An 18,926-nucleotide genomic window follows, 5' to 3' on the forward strand; every position below is an offset into this window, starting at 1 on the left:
ACTTAATGATAATCAAATTGAATGGTTCAGTTATTTGGGGATACTATTACTCTCTTCTCATATTTTTCATTTGAAATTACACCTGAATGGCTTTGTTTATCTGTAGTCTCTGTATCATCTAAATAAGTGTATAATGCAGCAACTGCTTAATCATGTTTTCCAACGTTTCTTTGTAATGTGCCTCATTGGATGCATCTACTATGGATAAGATCAGTTTCCAATTTTTGGCAAAATATGTTACTGCTGTTGTGCATTACACTCACTTGTGTGATATAAACAAGTTTTGTGTAATATAAATAAGTTTTTTAACTCTTTATTGTGAGAACAAATAGCAGTAAGTGTAATTGTGTTGCAACACTTCATGACTTTGAAATGAATATGAGATAAAACTGTGTGCATTATAGATGACGAGAACAGAAGTTCGCTAAACAGAATATTTCCAATTATTTCTTTTACACTTAGCTGTGTAGCTGGATGTTGCTAGATTATATTAGGAAGTATTTCATCCTCCCAAAGACCAGAATTCTTTGCTGTATTGAACATTTGTATTATGGCAGTAGCACATAAATGCTGTGCAATTACCAGAAATTTAGTATTTTGATCAGTGCAATTAGAAATAGATGATTTGTTCCTACTTACATTTTGTTTCATGGTAGATCTCTCAAAAATATCAGTGGACACATGTAAGTTCAGTGTTCTCACATGGCTCTTCCAGCTCTGTTTTGAAGAGTACCTGCAGACTGTAATTATTTTTACTTTGCTGTGTCACAATCTGGAAGTCCATGTAGTTGATTATAAAATCTTGATTCATTATTATACTATCCATGAAATAACAAGGGCTATCAGTAAACTGACCTCCATTTAGGCCATAACTAAGATACTAGAATAGTCCAAGCAAATCTATTAGAAAGGCCTTAAAGTACACTTTATATTACTTCTCTACATAATCACCATTCAGATTTAAGGATTTATCATCTCTCTTAATGAGAGTTAACAAATTCCCCCTGCGTACAGTTCTGCCACCTGGTATTGCAGCCCACCTGTGACAGCTTCTTAAGTTTTTTGATTTAGTACTTGGGAGCAGAGCTACTTTTACACAGGCATGAAGAGGTGGAAATCACATGAATAAAAGTCTGAACTGTAGGGTGGATGTTCAAAAATGTCCTAGTTGAACTGAACTGACCAAACAATTTTTGTATTTGTTGGGCAGGTGTAGTCACTTGTTTTGAATGGCTCCATAATTTTCTTAATATATCAAAGCAGACTTCAAACTGTATTATTCTTCAATGTTCCATAAACTCCACAAATAAGATAGATTTAACATTCCAAAGGATGACTACCATTTCATCTCTTGTGCGGTTCTCAGATTGAGTTTGGAGAGCTAGTGAGCTTAGAATTTGGGGTATCCTAACTGTTTGGTTATTATCTCATACAAAACTCAGAAACTGCCTGACAGTTGAGCTATTGTGAAATGCCAGTTTTCACGATCTTCTTGTCAGTTTTTTCCAGTGGTTCATTGCTGACAACAAAGATACCCATAAGGGACAAATTTAAAAGTGAGTGTCAACAGCTTTGAATTTTTCCCCCCTACTTAGAAATGTATTAGACAATGGATTTCACTTTCACTGGGATTTCCAGATGCAGTATTGATCTTGAATATCTACTGTAAGTGAACTAGAAACAATGTGGCTCTCTTTGTATTTCAGCATTAAGCAGACACTCATATTATGTGTGTCAATGTTGCTACTGTTCCACTTGCCACATTGCATCTTATGATGCACGGAACTAGAGGTTATTTTATAGATAGCCCTCATATGTGTGTATAGAGACAGAGATAATAGTAATAACTATAATAATAAGAATCTATGATACTGTGAAATTTCAAAGAAAGCATTACATTTCCAATAGTCTCAACCACTTTTACAGGCGCGGGAATTTGATGACCCTCCGGGGCTCTTGGAGAAAACAGAGTATTTGCTGAGAGACTGGGTCCAAATTTATCACTCTCCAAATGCTGCCAGAGATCCAACACGAGCTTTCAGCATGTTTGTGCAGCAGGTAAGGGAACAAATGAATAAACAGTTTTCACTATAGATTTTGTATTAATAGTTGCAGCACACAATAAAAGAAGAAAGTCATTTTCAGATCAAAATACCAGCATTTAGTAAACAGTGGGAAATCTAAGATGAAATGATGACACTATTGTGATAAGCATAAATTGCTACTCACCTTATAGCAGAGATGTTCAACAGTGACATTCATCTGTTCAGATTTTGCAAGTCTTTAATCCTCACCAACCTAGTCATGCAAAACCATGGTAATCAGGTCCATACCGTGCAGTACCACCTCCTCCATCCTTATAAATCTCTTTCTGTGCAGTCCCAAATTCCTTGATCCCATCTCTCAAATTGATACTCATGCTCTCTAGGAGCTAGAGCACCATGCAACAATGCCACCTCACAAAACTCTCCAACCTGTTCACTTCGTACTCCCATTTCAGACCACCACTATCCACTACCTCTACAACAGCCTCCAAACGTCCCCCACATTACCTCATAGCTGACAAACCCTGCCTTGCAAACCTACTAGATTTACCCCACTCTCAAAATCTTCCTCCCGTCACGTTACAGAAAGAACCCAAGCAGATTCAAAATACACTCATGAACCTTTCCTCCAAAAGCCTGAGCTCTATAAAATATCACTCCCTTCCTTTCCAAAGGCCTTACATTTTGCCCCACTCCACAAATTTTCACGATGAACTTGTTAAAGACCTTCTCTCCTTCGCCCAGTCCCTGCAGTGGAAACACTTTTTTGGCCACCAATCCTACCAGTGAGACCTGACCTAAAACCAATGGTGAACCCTGCCTGACTCAGTTCACTAGTACTTTCAGCTGTGATCCACACCCACTGCTCCCTAGTCACCCCCTGTTAACTTTCTAGAATTTCTTAACCTCAAACCTTGCCTTACCATTACTCCCCAAATCCCTCAACATGCAAACAAACATAACATCTGCAGAAAGAACTACAATACACCACTTAAAGTTTGATCCTGACCTTATAATCCTACCTGCTGGCAAAGGTTATACCTCTGTTGTTTTGAACCGCAAGCACTGCCTGTCAGAAGGACTCGCCAGCTGTCAAATTCGACCACCTCAAAACCCTGCCACACTGACCCATTCCAGAAATCGAGGATCTCCAGCCTCTCATCAAATCCTTAGGCCCATCCCAGAACCTCTCCCCAGAGTCTACCTCTTGCTTCACCCCTACCAGCTCTTACACTCCTACTTTCAACATGCTTCCTAAAGTCCACATACCGAATCACCTATGACACCCCATTGTGGCTAGTTACTGTGCCCTCGCTGAGAGAATCCATGCTCTCGTAGACAAATAGCTTCAGTCTATTAACTGCAACCTACCCTCCTACATAAAGGGTACCAACCATTTCCTCTCCTCAATTCCTGTTCCTTTACCACAAGGTGCCCTGCTTGTTGCAGACGATTCCAACTGAAGATTACTAATGCAGATGGCCTATCTGTTATTGAACACAACCTTTCGCAGCACCTGATGGATTCCAAACCTACAACCTACAACTTACTTCCTGCTCTGCATGACAAAGTACATCCTCACCCACAATTACATCTCCTATGAAGGAATCACCTACAGGTATTTCAGTGGACACTCGCATGACACCATCCTATGCTAGCCTATTCATAGGCCATAAGAGGAATCCCAAACTCTAGAATGAGATTTTTCACTCTGCAGTGGAGTGTGCGCTGATATAAAACTTCCTGGCAGATTAAAACTGTGTGCCCGACCGAGACTCGAACTCAGGACCTTTGCCTTTCGCGGGCAAGTGCTCTACCATCTGAGCTACTGAAGCACGACTCACGCCCAGTACTCACAGCTTTACTTCTGCCAGTATCTCGTCTCCTACCTTCCAAACTTTACAGAAGCTCTCCTGCGAACCAGAGTGAAAATCTCATTCTGGAAACATCCCCCAGGCTGTGGCTAAGCCATGTCTCTGCAGTATCCTTTCTTTCAGGAGTGCTAGTTCTGCCAGGTTCGCAGGAGAGCTTCTGTAAAGTTTAGAAGGTAGGAGACTAGATACTGGCAGAAGTAAAGCTGTGAGTACCGGGCGTGAGTCGTGCTTCGGTAGCTTAGATGGTAGAGCGCTTGCCCACGAAAGGCAAAGGTCCCGAGTTCGAGTCTCGGTTGGGCATACAGTTTCAATCTGCCAGGAAGTTTCGAATCCCAAACTTCTCATCTGGTCTTGTCGCATCTGTAATGCTGAACAGTCCCTCTCAAAGTATAACAAGGGTCTTGCTGAGGCCTTCAGACCATAACAACCCTCCCAATCTTGCACAGAAACAGATCTCCCATGCCTTATTTCTCCAGATACCCACTACCTCTCAAAATCCCACCATCCGGCCACAGAGGAGCATACCCCATGTGACTGTACCTCCAAGGACTGGAGCAACTGAATCATTCGCAACCACTGTTTCAACTACCTCTTTGCATGCCATGAAATGAGGAGTGTCCTGCTCCTTATCCACATCACCCCTCTCTGCTCCTTATCCACATCACCCCTCTCAAAGTGGTATTTCATCACAAACCAAACTTGCACAATATCTTTGTCCATCCCTACACAACTGTGCCCCCAACCCCTTGCCTCCTGTCTCATATCCCTGTAATAGACCTAGATTAAAGACATGTCCTATATATTCTCCCACTACCACATACTCCAGTCCAGGCACAAGTATCACATGCCCCATCAAAGGCAGTGCTACCTGTGAGTAGTCTATTTCAGCAGAAGGCCTTCGGGCCAAAACCTTTCGTGTTTAGTAGTACTTTTGTTGTGCCTGTCTGTGACTTAACATCTACATTATACATTGAGTAGTGGTCTATCCTTTTCTTAATATTGTCGCTGATAATAAAGATTATTTGTACACTTCGTTCCTATTTGTGCAAGATTCTTATGTATACACACCCAGATTTACAATATTTTAATGGATGTATTACATTTCATAACTTAAGTGGAACTTTTAAAGCATATGTAGTCTAAAATTTTCATTCTTCGGTGTTTTTCTAGCATAGTAATTCATCTGTAGACCACCACAAAGGTCAACGTGTGTGGACCTGAACAGTTAAAGGAAATGTATGAAAGTAGTAGGTTTTGTATGCTGTCGTGCAATAAAAGCTTAAGACCATGGAAATCAAGGTGTTTAATATTTATTTGATATAAAGTTGAAACCAGATATGACGACATCTAAGGGACCAGCAGTTAATGGTCGTTGTATCAGATAGTTCCACAAAGCTGGTGTTTGCTTCGTGTTTTTGATAAAAAAAAGATTATCTTTAAATTTTAGGCTGCCAGAGAGTTCAAATGGTAAAAAGAAGCAGAAATGCAGTATACCTACAGTATTTATAACATTGTATTTGAGGAGAAGGTAAGAAGACTTAATTTTTCTTATGCTTATACCATACGTATAGCAGAAACATGCCACAAAATATGAAACAAACCTTTACTAAGTGGAACATATTGTAAAAAGGATAGTTGCTACTCACCATATAAGGAAGATGCTGAGTGGTGTATAGGCACAACAAAGACTGTCGGAAAGTGAACTTTTGGCCAGTAATGCCTTTGTCAAAAATAGAACATACACACAAACACAACTCAAACACACAGGACCACAATCTCTGGCAGCTGAGGCCATACTGTGTGCAGCAGTGCATGATGGGAGAGCGAACTGGATGAGGGGTAAGGAGAAGGTGGGGGTGGTAAAGTGCAGGGACAAAATGAAGAGAGGGTAGGGCAGCTAGGTGCATTCTGGAAGTTCGACACAGGGTGGTGGAGAGGGGGGGCAGTGGCAAAGGAGAGAAGTAAAAAGACTGGCTGTGTTGGTAGACTAGAGGGTTATGTAGTTCGGGAATGGGAACTGGGAAAGGGCTAGATGAGTAAAGACAATGACTAACAAATGTTGAAGCCAGGGAGGGTATGGGAACTTAGAATATATCGTAGCAGGCAGAGCTGCCCCCCCCCCCCCCCCCCCCCCCCCTCCCGCATGCAATTCGGAATAGCTGGTGTCGGTGGGAAGGATCAGACAGCAGAGGCTGTGAAGCAGTGATTGAAATCAAGAACGTCATGTTGAGTGGCGTGCTCAGCAACAGAATGGTCCAGGTGTTTATTGGCCATAGTGTTTCAGTGGTCAGTCATTTGGTCTGACAATTCGTTGGTTGTCATGCCCATGTAGTATGCTGCAGCTTAGTTTGTAGCTCACATGACTGGTTTCACAGGTAGACCTGCCTTTGATGGAATATGTGGTGATTGTCATCAGACTGGAGTAGGTGGTGGTGGGAGGTTGTATGGGACAAATCTTGCATCTAGGTCTACTAAAGAAGTATGAGCCATGAGGCAAGGGGTTGGGAGCAGGGTTTGTGTGGGGATGGACAAAATTATTGTGTAGGTTCGGTGGGCAAAAGAATAAAACTGTGGGAGAGGTAGGAAGGATAGTAAATGGAAATTCCTCATTTCAGGGCACGACGAGAAGTAGTTGAAATCCTGGTGGAGAATGTAATTCAGTTTGTCCAGTCCCGGGTGGTACTGAGTCAGGAGCAGAGTGCTCCTCTGTGGCCAGACATTGGGACTTTGGGAGCTGGTGCGTGAATGGAAAGATAAGGCACGGAAGATCTGTTTTTGTACAAGGTTGAGAGGGTAATTATAGTCTGTGTAGGCCTCGGAGAGACCCTCATCACTACAGATGGGATGGCCGTGGGTAGTTAGGCTGTATGGAAGGGACTTCTTGGTATGGAGTGTGTGGCAGCTGATGAAATGGAGGTATTGCAGTTGATTGGTAGGTTTGATATGAACAGAGGTACCAATGTAGCAATCTTTAAGGTGGAGGTCAACATCTAGAAAGATGGCTTGTTGGGTTGAGTAGGACCAGGTGGAGAGAATGTGGGAGAAGGTGTTGAGGTTCTGGAGGAATGTGGATAGGGTGTCCTCACCCTCGATCCAGATCACTAATATGTCATCAATGAACCTGAACCAGGTGAGGGGTGGATGTTTAGGAATGGTTCTCCCAGGTGGCCTATGAATAGGTTGGCGTAGGATGGTGTCATGTGGGTGCCCATAGCTGTACCCCAGATTTGTTTGTAGGTAATCTCTTAAAAGGAGAACTAATTGTGGGTTATGATATAGTTGGTCATGGTGACAAGGAAGGAACTTGTTGGTTTGGAATCCTTTGGGCTTTGGCAAAGGTAGTGTACAATAGCAGTAAGTCATTTTGTGTTATGGATGTTATTGCAAAGGGAGATGGCATCAATAGTGACAAACAGGGCAACATTTGGTAAAGGAACAGGAACTGTGGAGAGTTGGTGGACTAAATGGTTGTTATCTTTTATATAGGAGGGTGTACTGCAGGTAATAGGCTGAAGGTGTTGGTATACAAGAGCAGTGCGTCTCTCATTGGGGGTACAGAAAGCAGCCACAAAGGGTCGTCCTGGGTGGCTTGGTTTATAGACTTCAGGAAAAACATGGAGGGTAGGAGTGGGGGGAGTGCTAAGGGCGATGAGAGAGCTGGATTCTGGGGAGAGGTTCTTTGTTAGGCCTAAGGATTTGAAGAGAGAGACTGGAGATCCTGCTGATTTCTGGAATGAGGTCATTGTGGCGGGATTTGTAAGTGGAAAAAATGAAAACTTGCAGAGTCCTCCTTCCAGGTAGTCTTTGCGGTTTGGGGACAAAAATAGTGGTGGAGCCTTTGTCGGCAGGTAGGATTGTAAGATCAGGATCAGTTTTTAGGTGGTAGATTGCGGATCTTTATGCAACTGTAAGGTTACTTTGCATGTTGAGGGATTTGGGGAATGATAGTGAAGCAAGGTTAATAAATTCTGGAACATTAAGAGAGGGTGATTTGGGGGTAGTAGGGATGGATCCTGTTTGTGTGGAGGAATGAACTTAGTCAGCAGGAGTCAACATTGATCTTTGGTTGAGTCTAATTGATAGGATTGGTGGCGAAAAAGCGTTTCCACTGTGGGGACTGGGAGAAGGAGAGGTGGTCTGTAACCAACTCCTGCAAATTTGGGGGTGGTACAAAAGGTGAGGTCTTTGGAAAGGACTGATACTTCGTGGGGTAAGGCTTTTGGAGGATAGGTTCATGACTGTTTTCTGGGTCTGTTTACAATCTGGATTCTGTGTGGTGGTGGGAGGTAACTTTGGATGGTGGGGTAAATTAGTAGGTCTGAGAGACAGCATTTGTCAGCTATGGGGCGGCGTCGAAGAGGTGGCTGTGGAGGTGATAAAGTGGTGGTCAAAGGCGGGAGTCTGAAGTGAACAGGAAGGAGTGTTTTTTTAGGTGGTGGTGTGCATGTTCCTAGAGAACAAGAATTTCAGGGTGTGTTATGGGATCCAGGAATTTGGGATTGTATAGCAGGAGAATTTGATGGATGGAGAGAAGGTATTGCATGGTTGGTTGGTTGGTTGGTTGGTTGGTTGGTTGGTTTGGGGAAGGAGACCAGACAGTGTGGTCATCGGTCTCATCGGATTAGGGAAGGAAGTCGGCCGTGCCCTTTCAGAGGAACCATCCCGGCATTTGCCTGGAGTGATTCAGGGAAATCACGGAAAACCTAAATCAGGATGGCCGGACGCGGGATTGAACCATCGTCCTCCCGAATGCGAGTCCAGTGTCTAATATTGCAAGGTGGTTTGAGCTGGATAGATATGGTTTTAAAGTATTATGTTGGTGAGGAATAAGGATTGGTGGTGTCTTAACAGATGGAGGTCATTGTGGAGGGATGGGTGGCACCCAGAGATGGGCAGTTCGATCGTAAGTCTTTTTTTGGGGGGAGGGGGGGGGGGGAGATTTCATGAGCCAAGGTACAAATCAGTAACAGTATGGGAGACTGGGTTCTGGATAGGGATAAGGAAACTTTTCCGTATTGGCACAGATGGAAAGAGCAAGGATTCATCGTGGTGGAAAAAACAGGCAAAAGTATGTAAATAACATAGAATTATGTCTGAAAAAATTTGCAGAAGTACAGCCATACATGTGAGAAAAATCACAAAAATGACGAAACGGTTGAAATAAGGAGAAAAAAAGAACAAATGAGAGGGAGAAGGCTGATAGTGAAAGGTGAAAACCAACTGAAGTTGGCGTGAAGTCACAATGAGATCAAAGAATAAATTCATTATAAAAAATTTTTAATGTGGGTTGCAGGTTTGTGGGTGAATAAGTGTGAAGAAGGGGGATAGCAGATGTGACTAGTTTAGGTGAAATTAGTAGGTGTGAACTGGAATAGAGAGGAGGAGGAGGAGGAATGGAGGGGTGAGGACAGGTTGATAGGATGAAATAAAAGTTAATGTTACACAGGAAAGGTACAGGAAATAACACAAGAAAATACGCGAGAGTGATGCACGGAGAGTGACTAATTAGAAGATACAGGACTAATGATGTCAGGAGTACGGTGGGACATGAGATGCTGCACCATCAATCAGTGTGGTTCTGTAACCGTCTGTTGTGCGCAACCTAGATGGTTGATATACTGTAGCTCGTAAGTGGAGTGTGCAGTGAGGTTTGTAAGGTGACGGGAAGCACAGAAAAGAAGAGAAAAGATGATGGACACTGAGTATAGTAATGCCTTAGAAAATAGTAAGAAAGAAAAGCAGCACTGGGATAAGGATGGAAGAAAAGCCATCAGGCAAAATCAAACTATGGAAAACCCAGACTGGAATGTAACAGTATTATGAAAGGATAGCTGCTACTCACCATATAGCAGAGATGCTGAGTTGCAGATAACCACAACAAAAAGACTGTTGGAAAGTGAGCTTTTGGCCAGTAATGCACTTGAAGAAAGTAGCAACAATGTAAATTGTTTAGTAATGTTGGACACGGTCTTGGCTAATGAATTAAATAAAATATTGGTCATGTTAGAAACTTACTGTAAGTGCTGTGTAGTATAACAGTTGTGAATAACACTGTTTCATCCCATTACTTGGTACACCAAGGCCTATACTTTCTCATATATTTCTCTTTAAAATGTTGTACAGATGTGATTACTGTACTTAACACATTGAAAATATCCAACACACACACAACCACAAAACATCAGTAACAAATGCACTATTATTCCACTTTGATAAATAACACATATTGGAATTTAAATTATGGAAAATCCCGCATGGAATGTACCAATATTATGAAAAGGAAAGTTGCTACTTATCATATAGCAGAGATGCTGAGTCACAGATAGGCACAACAGTCTTTGTGACAGTCTTTTTGTTGTGCCTATCTGCAACTCAGTATGTCCGCTGTATGGTAACAACTTCCCTTTTCATTATATTGTTACATATTGGAATTTAATATTCTAGTTATTTTATAATCACAGCAAAGATGGGGTTGTTCAGTACTTATTCAGTTGCTTTAACTTTAAATTGCAGTACGTAAATGCATACTGCAGTATACTGTCCTACTTAAGTTTATATGTTATCGATGTTTGCTTTTTTTTTTTAAGACGTATGTTGCACTTTTCATCTGACAATGCATTTGTTTTAACACTTTGTTATTGTCATTTTTATTATTTTCTTATTTGAAAATGAGAAATTTTTGTGAAGTTTTCATTGGACTGAAAGCATCATTGAGTGATAGCATCAAAAAATGATTTTGTTAATGTTCATGTCCTTCAGTCATATGTGAGCTTTGGATTTGATTTTAACAAGGAAGCTAAAACATCTTAGGTCTAACCCGCCACTGCCTACACCGTAACTAAGTTTATTGTGCAGTATTGCTCTCTGTATATCTAGTAAAGCCAACCAATGCCCTTAAACAGTGCAAGGAGTCCCTCTATCAGTTTTTTTGTTAGACACAATTTCTTCATATCTAGTTATCCCGAAGATTCTGTATCTTTTACTCTCCAATGCCATGCATTCGAAGATTAGGTGTGATTGAGTTTCTTCACCCTCATCATAGATCCTACATTTAGGGTCCTCTTCAGTTATACCCATTGTGTGTGTGTGTGTGTGTGTGTGTGTGTGTGTGTGTGTGTGTGTGTGTGTGTTTTGAAATTCTCATGGCCAGTCATCAGTCCAGTCATGAGCTTGATCTCTTTCCTGTTCAATCCCAGGATTACAGAGCTTCTTTCTTCTTTTAAAACACGGCTTGGGCATCATTACTAACATGTTTTTGTTTATGGACCTTGGTCCAATATCCTACGTGCTGTTTCCTAAGCCAGTTCCGTAGTTATCATTTGATCATAGCCTTGGTGATCGTCAGGACAAGTTCTGGTCCAATAAGTGGAGTTGTTGCCCCTATCCTAGTCAATCTGTCGGCTTGTTCATTGCCACAGATCCCCGAGTGCCCAGGGACCCACACTAGGTTCACCCTATTGCTTTCCCCTAGCTCCACCAGAGGCCTGTGGCATTCTGCAACAATCTTAGATCTTGTTGCAGGAGCTGCCAATGATTTCAGGGGTGCCTGGCTATCTGAATAGACGTAGCGTGCTACAATCCTTGTAGCTCCTACACATATTCTCCTCTACACTTGCCCTGATTGCAGTAATTTCAGCTTGGAATACAAAGGCCAGTTTTGCTAGAGAGATGATGCCCTCCAGTCTTGGCTGAACCCCTTACACCTCTGCCCCAATGCCTTGGTCTATTTTCAACCAATCAGTGAACCAAACGATGTCCCCCGTGCAGTGTCGAACTGTTTTTTCTCACTGCTCCCTCCTTCTAATTATTATATTGTAAGGATTGTCGAAGCAGTTGCGAATTATTATATAGTCAGCAGGCATTTCCCCAGCCAATCCTATATTTACCTCACTCACTATCTTAGCGTGTGATTCTGAATATCCGAATGAAACCTACTTTTGCCAGTTTTAAGTCTGTGTGCTCCAGCTGCTGCCTCCACCTTGACCCAAAGGTGTAGTGGAGGTGTGTCCAACATGGCTTCCACTTGAGGGGTTGGTGAGCTGCTAATTCTGCCTGTTATCTCTACATCTTAGCAAGCTCCTTAGCTGCAACCTGCTGTTCTCCTTCCTTCCACCACACTATGGCCCGGTAGGAAATCCTAGGTCTGACCACTGTGGTGTAAATGCAGTGCTTACCCTTGGGGCTTAGGCCCCAGTTTTTGCCACAAGCCCTTCTAGTACTCACTAGAGTACTTTTTGCCTTGGAGCAGATGCTCTTAATGTGAGGAGTCAACATTAGATGAGAAGCTAAGGTAACCCCTAGATATTTCACTATCCCCTTCACAAGTTGAGTTCAATCGGAGAGCTTTAGATTCCAACTTGAGTGTTGAATATGTCTCTTCGTAAATGGCACCACAACAGTCTTTTTAGGATTAACCCTCAGATCCTGTTTGATGCACCAATTTTGCACAATGTCCAAACCTCCTTGTGCCATATTTCTAACTGTGTCAGTAAATTTGCCAAGTATTACTATCACAAGGTCATGTGCGTATCCTAGGAAGAACCATTGTCCGGAATTTAATTCCTCAATGAGTTCGTTCGCTACTAGATTCCACAATAGAGAGGACAAAACTCCTTATGGGGAGCCTCTAGTGGTGTTAATTACCATCTTTTCATTCATCATGGTAGCCTCTACCTTCCTTCCGCTAAGCATGGCACTAGTCCACCTGCATATAGTGGTCCCCAGGTCATGCACCTCTGCTGCCCTTACCATGGAATCGAAGGTCGTGTTACTGAAGTCCCCCTCGATATCTAGGAAGGTGCAGAGGGCTATTTCTTGAAAGTGAAGTGCTTTCTCCACCTTCCCGATGAGTTGGTGGAGAGCTGTCTCACATGATTTACCTAGTTGATATGTGTGTTGGTTTGAATGTAGAGGGCCCCTATTTAGCCTCCTCTCCCCAACATATACATTAACCAGTTTTTCCAATGTTTTGAGAATATAGGACGACAGACACATTGGTCTCATATCCTTAACCTTGGTATGATCAATTCTCCCTGGCTTTGGAATCAAAGCAACCTTCACTGCCCTCCAAACATTGGGAATGATTCCTACTGCTAGGCTATCCCTGGACGGCCTGCATATTACTCTTATGAACTTCTCTCTTCCTGTTCCAGGAGAGCTGGAAAAATTCCATCTGGGCCAGGTGACTTGAATGGCTAGAATGTTCCCACTGCCCATTGGATTTTATTAAAGTTCACACACTCATTGGCTGATTCCCAGTGCCTGAGAACCATTGTCTCTCCAGGATCACATTCTGGTCTGTGTTGTCTGGCAGAGCATATTGAGAAAAGTGATTTTTGAGGAGCTGCTCCAGCATCTCATGTGCTGTCTTTGTATATTCCCCATCCCCCTTCCTCAACATTCCTTCTGGATTGGTTGGTACTCTAGTGAAAATCTTGTGAAGTCTGACTTGTGCAGCCGTGCTCTCCACTTCCTCATGGAATGCATTCCGGGATGCCTCCTTTGCTGCTTGTCTGATTGCAAGATTATAGTTGACAACGGCTTCACAATATTTAGCACATATTGTCCTTTATGTCTGGCAATATTGAATAGTCTCTGTACCTGTTTTCTTTGCATTTCCAAGTTGTTATTCCACCAAGGCACATTCCACTTCTTGGTGATTGTACAGTTGTTCTGATAGAGGCCACTATGGTAGAGGTAACAGCCTCTGCTACTTCCTCAAATTCTACTGGATTCCTTATCACGGTTTTAATTTCTGATAAGCCTAAACCGAGGTCCCTCCTATATGTCTCCCAGTCTGTTTTCCTGGGATTCCTATAGGTCATGGTCTGATACCCATTTCAACCTTGAATTTAATGTACATGTGGTCCGATGAGGACGGCTCAGACACCACATGCCATTGTTTGACATAGCTGCCCATCATCATGGAACTGAAGGTTATGTCAATTACTTCTTCTCTTCTGCTATTCCTGAATGTAGGTTCATTGCCCCTATTCAGGACCTTTAAGTTGTTAGCTAAAAGAAATTCAAGAAGGCACTCACCACTACTGTTGGTGTCCTTGCTGCCCCACACTAGGTTGTGGGCATTGGCATCACATTCCACCAGCAGTTAACACCTTGCTGATGGCAAGTCTCTACCAGTCTCCTCACCTCCGAGAGAGGAGGAGAGATGTCTTCGTAAGGAAGTTATGCTGAGGCTAAAACAATTTTCCTCATGATACATTACTGCATTTTAATGGTCACTAAGTCCCTAGAGCAGAAATCTATCATTGGCATGAAGGAAATTCCATTTCTTATATAGATGCATGTTCTGGAGTTTCCTAGATTTCTAGCATAAATCAGTTTACATCCAGTGCCACTGAGGCCCGATACACCCCCTTTATATAAATAGGGTTCTTGTATCAGGGCTATGTCCACTTCCTGCCTTCCCAGGCAGTGACTCAGGGAAGCAGAGGCCCCGTTTACAGTGCTGCTGGTTAATCTGCAGCACCTCTAGTCTCCATCTCCATCTCCGTCTTTGAAGTCTTTGAGAACCCTGACAGTGACCTGCGAGAACCCTAAAAACAATTGCCTTCAGGGACTTCTCTCTGACCTCCACTACCAGGGTTTGTTCTTCTGGTGCAACCTTCTGGTTGATCACTCTCCATTCTTCTGTTGAGACTTTTGGGTTCTGGGCCCCTATTTTCCCTACCAAAGTCTAAGGAGAGACTCCCTTAAGGATTGTGGTACCCCTATTGATATCTTTGCATTCTTAAGGAGCTCCACTGCAGTCTTAACCAGCAGCTTCTCATTTTCCCACAGGGATATCTTTAGGCACCTTGTCCTTGAGCCATTCCACCACGTGCACCCCTTCACAGACAAAAATGAGGGCACCACGAGTTAGATAGACCCTCTTGAAGTTGGGTCCTGGGCCAGTGTCCCCCCCCCCCCCCCCCAATCTTTTCGAAGAAGACCATCTGTACCAGTTCCTCCTGCTGTGAGGTGATGGCCACCACTGAATAGCCTTCCTGGATAACTGCCATCCTAACTATAGGTCTGTTTCCCTATTTCTTGCTTTGGTTTTTTCGGGACTTGTATATCCAGGGAGGAGGGAGTCTTTGATTCCTCCCTTATTCGCTTGCTACCAGTCTTTGATGTATTGGGGGTATCTTTGACGTATTGGGGGTTTGCGTATCCCCTTCAACCTGGACAGTTTCTTTCTGGGGGTCTTAAGTTCAAGTCCCTTTAATTACCTTCCCTTGTCTTTAGGAAACCATTCTTTCCCTTCCTTTTTCGTCTGTTCCCAGAGTACTTTCCTCCTCTGGGCCCCAGACAAACCTTTGATCTTAGTCTGATCTAGCTTCTTGGTTACAATTTCCAATTCTAGCACAGGTTTAGACCCTGATTCGGTAGTTGGAATACCTTCCATTGGTACTGACCCCAATGTTTGGATATCTGAGGTCTGAATTTGCCCCTCAGTTAGTTAGTTTTGTTTTTTTTTTTGTTTTCTTTAGTCGTGTCCATTTTGGTCCCACGAGATTTGGCGATCCACAAGGTCCACACCAAGAATACACCGCGCAGTGTAAGGCTTACTCAGGAAGGTAGCCCAGTATCCCTGAGTCTCCATTTGCAACACATCTTCCCATGTGCCATGCACCTCTCGGCACGGATCGCATCACACCATGGGTGGGGGTCATTGAGTTAGGAAGGACTAGGAGTGGATAGGAAAGATGGGATGTTGTGGGACACTTAGTCTGATCCATCGGCCGAGGTCTTTCCGGCAGTAGATCCTCTACTTTCGGCATAGCCGTCAGCTTCACACAGGTAGGCGTACGCAAGCCTCTCCACCTGCACAAACAGTGCTTCATCAAGGTGGTGTCCCTCCAGAGAGGTCTTCAGTCACTTAGGCATACACGGTAAGACTCTTGTTCACCTGGACGAAGTGTAACTCTTTCCCACACTTCAGATATTAAAATTGCATCAATACGGTTGAAAACTGTTTCTTTACCTTCTTAGATTTTTTGTAAAATGTTCATCATTTGGTGTTTCTTGTACTGCATTTTCAGAGTTTTTATAACTCACTGACCTATAGGTTGTTGAACTGAAGTGATGTTTGGAGGTAAACGCACAAGCTGTATGCACTGCAGATTGTCAACTGCTGGATGAGCAGGGCAGATATCTACCAGGAGAATAATTTTTTGTTTCGTTGATATTGGCTGAGAGTCCCGGTTATTCAGCCACTTCACAGAAATGTTAGAAGTCATCCAAGATCTTGCATTGTTTTCATGAACTACAGGTAGGAAGTGATGTATCTAGGGTTTCTTGATTTTCTGATCACCAAGAGCTCTTCTTTAATGATACTGTCATATTCTCTGCAACCATAACTATGATTTTTGTCTTAAGCATTTTCCCTCTTGAACACTGTTCATCATTAAATTTCAATATCCAATCTGGAGTCATGTTGTAAAACAAGCCAATTTCGTTTGCATTGAATATATCTGGCTTTCAGCCCACACACAGAACAGGACACTTCTTAGATAGCCATTCATCTGTTGCGCCATCAGATACACCAGCAGCACTGCCACAGATTATCTCAATAATCATATTATGGCGACCTCGAAAACATTGTACATAAGATGATGAAGAATTTAAGTTCGTTTCTCCCACCAGAGATGCAAATTTGTTGGCTTTTGCTTGAAGAATAGGTCCATTGATTGGCATATAGTTTGCTCTTTGCAGCTTGAACCATGTAAGTAGAGCTTCTTTTAAATATCTTCGCACTCAGATGGTATCACCCACTTGGTTGTTAAAGAATTTTATTTGGAAAGAGACTGTATTCTCTCTCTGCCCTTCAAAATTGTAGAAATCGTTGATTGTCAGACATCCAGTTCCTGTGCAGTGCTGACATTGTTTCTCCATTTTCTAATCACCATATTATTTGTGTATTAAATTATTAAATACTTTCCTCTCTCTCTCTCTCTCTCTCTCTCTCTCTCTCTCTCTCTCTCTCTCTCTCTCTCTCTGACAACTTGCATTGACTGTCTAACACACATACTGACTTGAAACCAATGGTCTACAGAAAGCAAGAGTTTGAAAATAAGCGTTACATTGTCGTTAGTAATACCCATATATGTGAGAAAGAAAAATGGACAGTGGACATTATAGCTGATACATTTCTCTGAAAATTTAATAAAGAATATCTTGTTTTATATGATAAGTCACAGTAAGCAATGTTGTACTTAATGATTTTTTAAATAGTCTTTTACATAGGATTTACACAGAACTGGCAGATTTCATTGTTATAGCCAATACGTCGTTAAGTGATGTCACTATGAACGGTATTGTCGATATGAAAAATTCCATATCATAAATAGATGATTATTTGTTGTTTTTGTTTGACACTGTGTGTGCTGTATTTTCAGTTTTGTATACATCACAAACGAAATACACATCACAGAACTTCAAACCTCAAGTCTGCATATTTGGCTTCATAGTAACTATCTGGAGAGAATCTTCGTAGTTTTGCAGTAGGTGTACAAATATTTTTACACACAATTTGTGTATTTTCTATCTTCACTTTTATGTAGGTTTTGGAGTAGAACTGACAAGGCACAAAATAATTTTTATATGTATTTATTTTTTTAGCTTTTTAGTATTATTTTTATTCTTGTTAGATGCTGTTTCATCTGTTCTGTGCTGATGATTAGTATTTGTACAAATGAAATGACAAAATTTGAGACTTTACTGCCTCATGTAAAATTTATGTATATAGACTGAAGTGGTGAGGAAAATTTGTGCCAAGGCCAGGAATTGAACCTGTGTCATCTCCTTATGAGGCAGGCGCATTAGTCATTAAGCCACCTTGGCACAGCAGTTCACATAACTGCACGGATTATCCAGGCACGCCTCCCTCCTCGATCACAATTTTCACTGAAATTGTGTTATTGTATTTGTGTAAGTCCCTGCACCTGGCTTTCAGGTTGGATCCCCCATTTATGTTTGATGCTGAGTTGTTATTCCAGAACATGGAGAGCCTCGGCAATTGTGTTCATATGTAACGGGGGAATTTAAAGTAGACTTGAGCAGCAGTGAGAATTTGGTTCGAGGAGGAAGGCGTGCCAGGGTAATTTGTGCAGTAGTGTGAACTGCCGTGAGGGGACCCAGGTTCGAGTCTTGACCTTGATACAAATTTTCACTCACCACTTCAGTTTATATACGTAAAAAAAGATTAAGTTAGTTGTAGTATTCTAAGACTCAAAGCAGGATGGTATGCCATACATGGGTGAAAGTTTCGCCATTCATATCTGGTTTCTTGACATTGTTTCTCTGACCGTCTGTGTGTTAGTGTATCTTTCTAGGAGTGCTCATTTGTTATAACATTTAGAAACTGGCTCCCCAAAAATAGCAAAAGATTGCGAAACCTCATGGCAGATCAAAACTGTGTGCCAGATGAAGATTCGAACTCCCGAGATCTTTGCCTCTCGCAGGCCAGTGCTCTTCTGACTGAGTTATCCAAGCACAACTCACAATCCATCCTCACAGCTTGACTTCTGCCAGTACATTTTCTCCTGCCTTCCAAACTTCACAGAAGCTCTCCTGCAAAACTTGCAGTCCTGAAAGTAAGAATATTGTGGAGACGTGGCTTAGCCACAGCCTGGGGGGCTGCCAGGAAGTTTCTTATCAGCACACACTGCACTGCAGAGTTAAAATTTCATTCTTGAAACAAAAGTTGTCATCATAGCAGCTTCACCTGCCAGTGTCTGTTGCATATGTTTCTGGAAGTTCTGTTACCAGGACAGATGGATTCCTGCTATGTTTCTGTTCTGTTTCTGACCTGTGTAAAACTTGAGCATTTAAACTCTTCAGCTGAGAAAACAAACAGCTACTTTTTATACAACTTCATTGACTTTTATATTGGTCTGACTGAGCTTAGCAGCATATCAGTCCAGTCAACTGTTCATATCTACATTGGATAGTGGTTTCTTAATTTTCTGTCCAGCATTCCTGTTGGTCTTTCCTGTCTCAAGCA

At 42.3% G+C, this 18,926-nt stretch overlaps 1 protein-coding gene across 14 annotated transcripts in view; it reads left to right on the forward strand.

The window, feature by feature from the left end:
* Positions 1–18,926, forward strand: part of LOC126268073 (CCR4-NOT transcription complex subunit 1) — a 125,663-nt gene that overhangs the window by 88,937 nt on the left and 17,800 nt on the right. For 8 of the 14 annotated variants that reach the window (XM_049973519.1, XM_049973518.1, XM_049973515.1 and 5 more), the window contains exon 33: positions 1,909–2,058. In XM_049973519.1, the coding sequence (XP_049829476.1) occupies positions 1,909–2,058 (150 nt within the window). The remainder of the gene's footprint in view (positions 1–1,908; positions 2,059–18,926) is intronic. The other 6 variants (XM_049973520.1, XM_049973521.1, XM_049973522.1 and 3 more) reach the window with 1 other exon arrangement.

This window comes from Schistocerca gregaria, chromosome 4 (genome assembly GCF_023897955.1).
Source record: "Schistocerca gregaria isolate iqSchGreg1 chromosome 4, iqSchGreg1.2, whole genome shotgun sequence".
Classification (NCBI taxonomy): Eukaryota; Metazoa; Arthropoda; class Insecta; order Orthoptera; family Acrididae; genus Schistocerca; species Schistocerca gregaria.